We start from the raw sequence: 3,076 nt of genomic DNA, 5'->3' as shown, positions 1-3,076 counted from the left end.
GCGGTTAAGTTTTTTTTATACAATTGTTAATTTCGTTGCATATTTATGTTTGTTTGTTTGTTTGTCCATTCTTACTGTACGATTAAACCCATTTCTTATAGTATACCTTGAACATTTATTAATCTGCAATACAAACATATGAACATCACATAATCATCATGAAAACTGAACTTCCTCTGTTATAAACTAAAATACGTAATTCTTTATATTCTAAACTTTTAATACCATTCTTAACTATAAACATCACTTCAAACTAAAAACATGATAATAACGAATTAAATATTTTGTACATCTATTAGTGCTACAAACGTTCACTATCGATATTATTGTAAGCATTAATAACATTAACAATATAAATCGTAACCTTAGGAGAGTAATCGAACTTGTAACAAGACCCACTGCTATGATAAGGAAGATGAGGGGATGGAGGAGGAGGAGGAGGAGGAGGAGGAGGAGGAGGAGGAGGAGGAGGAGGAGGAGGAGGAGGAGGAGGAGGAGGAGGAGAAGGAGGAGGAGGAGGAGGAGGGGGAGGGGTAAGGAGAGAGTGTAGGAGGAGGGAAATAGAGGGATGAGGAGGAAAAGTATGGAAAGGATAAAGGGGGAGAGGGGGGAGATAGAGAGAATGGGAGAAGGAGTGTGGGTTGGAAGAGGACGGGGAACAAAGGAAGAGTGAAGAGGAGGAAGAAAGAGGGAAGAGGAGGGGAAAAAAGAAGGAAGGAGTTGAGGGAAAAGGATTAAAGATAAATGGAAAAAAACAAAAAGTAGGGAAGAGGGTGAAGAGGATGAAGAGGGAGGAGAAGGAAGAAGAGTAAGGGAAAGAAGAGGAGAAAGCGGAAGAAAGAGGGAGCAGAAAGAAGGGTAAAGGAAAAAAAGAGTTGGAAGAAAGTAGCAAACCTAATTAGAGAGACAGGCCAAAATGGAAGAAAAGGATTAAGACGAAGAAGAAGAAATAGACCCAGGCAGAAAAATACAAGAAGAAGCGGGGAAGAGGAAAATTTTAAAAAGAAGGAGCTAAAACAGAAGGTTTAGACGGGAAAGGAGAAAAAGACGAAGATGAAAAAATAAAGAAAGAGAGAACACCCAGGTATTCCAACACATCGCCTGGGGAACAGAACGAAGAAGGGGAGAGCGAAGGGGTCACAGGTACGTCAGGGAGAGACAGAGTGGGTCACTTGGGGGTTGGAGGGGAGGGGGAGGGGGTGGAGATGGTGGTGGGGGTTAAGAGGAAGGAGGAGGGAGGTGGTGGGGGTTAGGAGAAAGGAGGAGGGAGGTAGAAAGGGTGGTGGGGGTTAGGAGGAGGGGGAGGGAGGTGGAAAGGGTGGTGGGGGTTAGGAGGAGGGGGAGTGGGTGGAGAGGGTGGTGGGGGTTAGGAGGAGGGAGGGGGAGTAAGGAAGATTTACCCGAGCACACTCTTACAGTCTTGGCGAAGCTTCAGTGGGCGACGGGGGGCGGGTGGCGAGATGGTACTTATGCCAATTCTCCTTGGCCTTTCAGAGCCTTGCGAGTTCGAGGTAAGTTTATCGTTATTTTTTTATTTTTATTTTTTGTGTGTGTTATTGTTGTCTCCTTGCTTTTATTTCCTTTACTTTAGTCTAAATGTTTACGTGTTGTCGGTACACGATTACCTCTAAACCTATGGATCGCCTGGTTAGTCTTTCAATCGTTGTGTTTTTCGTTATTATAATTATTTTCGTGTCCCTTTTTTCGGGTGATATGCGTTTCGTCTCCTTATTTGTCCTATTTTCTTTACTGGCCTGTTGCCTCCACTCCCCCCCCCCCTCCCTCACATGTACGGCGATGGGGGGGGGGGGCTGTGTGTGTCGTGTTGATTGGTTTGAAAAAATGACTCTTCGTCGCCGATTTAGAACAGAAGCGGTGACCAAAAGTAGTGGTACGAAAGTTAAAATAAGAGCATAGAAATGTGACATATTTATACATATAATGCCTGTGTGTGTGTATATATATATATATTTATATATATATATTGTGTGTGTGTGTACGTAAACGTATACGTTTATGTGTGTATAAATATGTATTATATACATACATATGTGTACATGCACATATGTTTATATATACATATACATACGTATGTGTGTGTGTGTGTGTGTGTGTGTGTGTGTGTGTGTGTGTGTTTGTGCTGTGTGTTTATGTGTGCCTGTGTATACAAACAAACACGCACATACGCATACGTATGAACACACACACACACACACACACACACACACACACACACACACACACACACACACACACACACACACACACACACACACACACACACACATACACACACGCGCGCGCACATATATATATATATATATATATAAAGAGAGAGAGAGATACATATATTATATATGAATGTATATGTTAGATTACTAGATATATAAATACATGTATATGTATATTGTTGTTTTATTGTTTGGTGGTTACACAAGTTCACCCTTCAAATTCTTTCGTTTTCTCTGATTATTAACAACAATAACCATCTCTTATCATTTCCTTTACTCGTGACTTTCTATCACATTAAATTTCTTGTTTCGTTGTTTCATCATTAACACCACGAGTATCGAATGTTTTTTTGTTTTTTTTACTTATTCAACTTTTTTGTCTCTCCGAGATCCTGTTTCATACACGTGAAGCCTGTGTCAGTGTAAACATCACATGACTCGAAACATTTCTAAATCTGCTTCTTAAAAATCACTAAACTTTGTCGTCAACGTGTACATTAAATACAATCTTAAACTCGAGTATTGTCAAATTTGTACTGAAAATTCATCTCATTCAATTTAAGCTTTTGGAAAAAGTTTTAAAAATTATTAATTGGGAAGTTGACAGCCATCAACTTCTTTACGTCGGTTAGGTAACGCAAACCACATCTTTGCTTTGTATTACAACCTCACTCCGGCATAAGTTTATAAATATCTTTCTTTTCTGCTTTTTTTCTTTTTTCATTTCACAGATATCATTTCCCTGGTCTTTTGGGAAGCGCTTTATTCAGTCTCTAATTGGCTGGTTGGAAATTAATTTCTCGATGGACGCAATTCACTCACGCGAAGAACTGTTTTTTTTTTTT

General features: G+C 39.9%; 1 protein-coding gene across 1 annotated transcript in view; it reads left to right on the top strand.

The window, feature by feature from the left end:
- The first annotated feature begins 1,430 nt into the window (after positions 1 to 1,430).
- Positions 1,431 to 3,076, top strand: part of LOC125032010 (leucine-rich melanocyte differentiation-associated protein-like) — a 41,003-nt gene continuing 39,357 nt past the window's right edge. The window contains exon 1 of the mRNA XM_047622964.1: positions 1,431 to 1,511. Within this exon, the coding sequence (XP_047478920.1) occupies positions 1,461 to 1,511 (51 nt within the window). The 5' untranslated portion in view covers positions 1,431 to 1,460. The remainder of the gene's footprint in view (positions 1,512 to 3,076) is intronic.

This window comes from Penaeus chinensis, chromosome 14, assembly GCF_019202785.1.
Source record: "Penaeus chinensis breed Huanghai No. 1 chromosome 14, ASM1920278v2, whole genome shotgun sequence".
In the NCBI taxonomy this organism is placed as follows: domain Eukaryota; kingdom Metazoa; phylum Arthropoda; class Malacostraca; order Decapoda; family Penaeidae; genus Penaeus; species Penaeus chinensis.
This window is presented reverse-complemented; position numbering and strand designations above follow the sequence as displayed.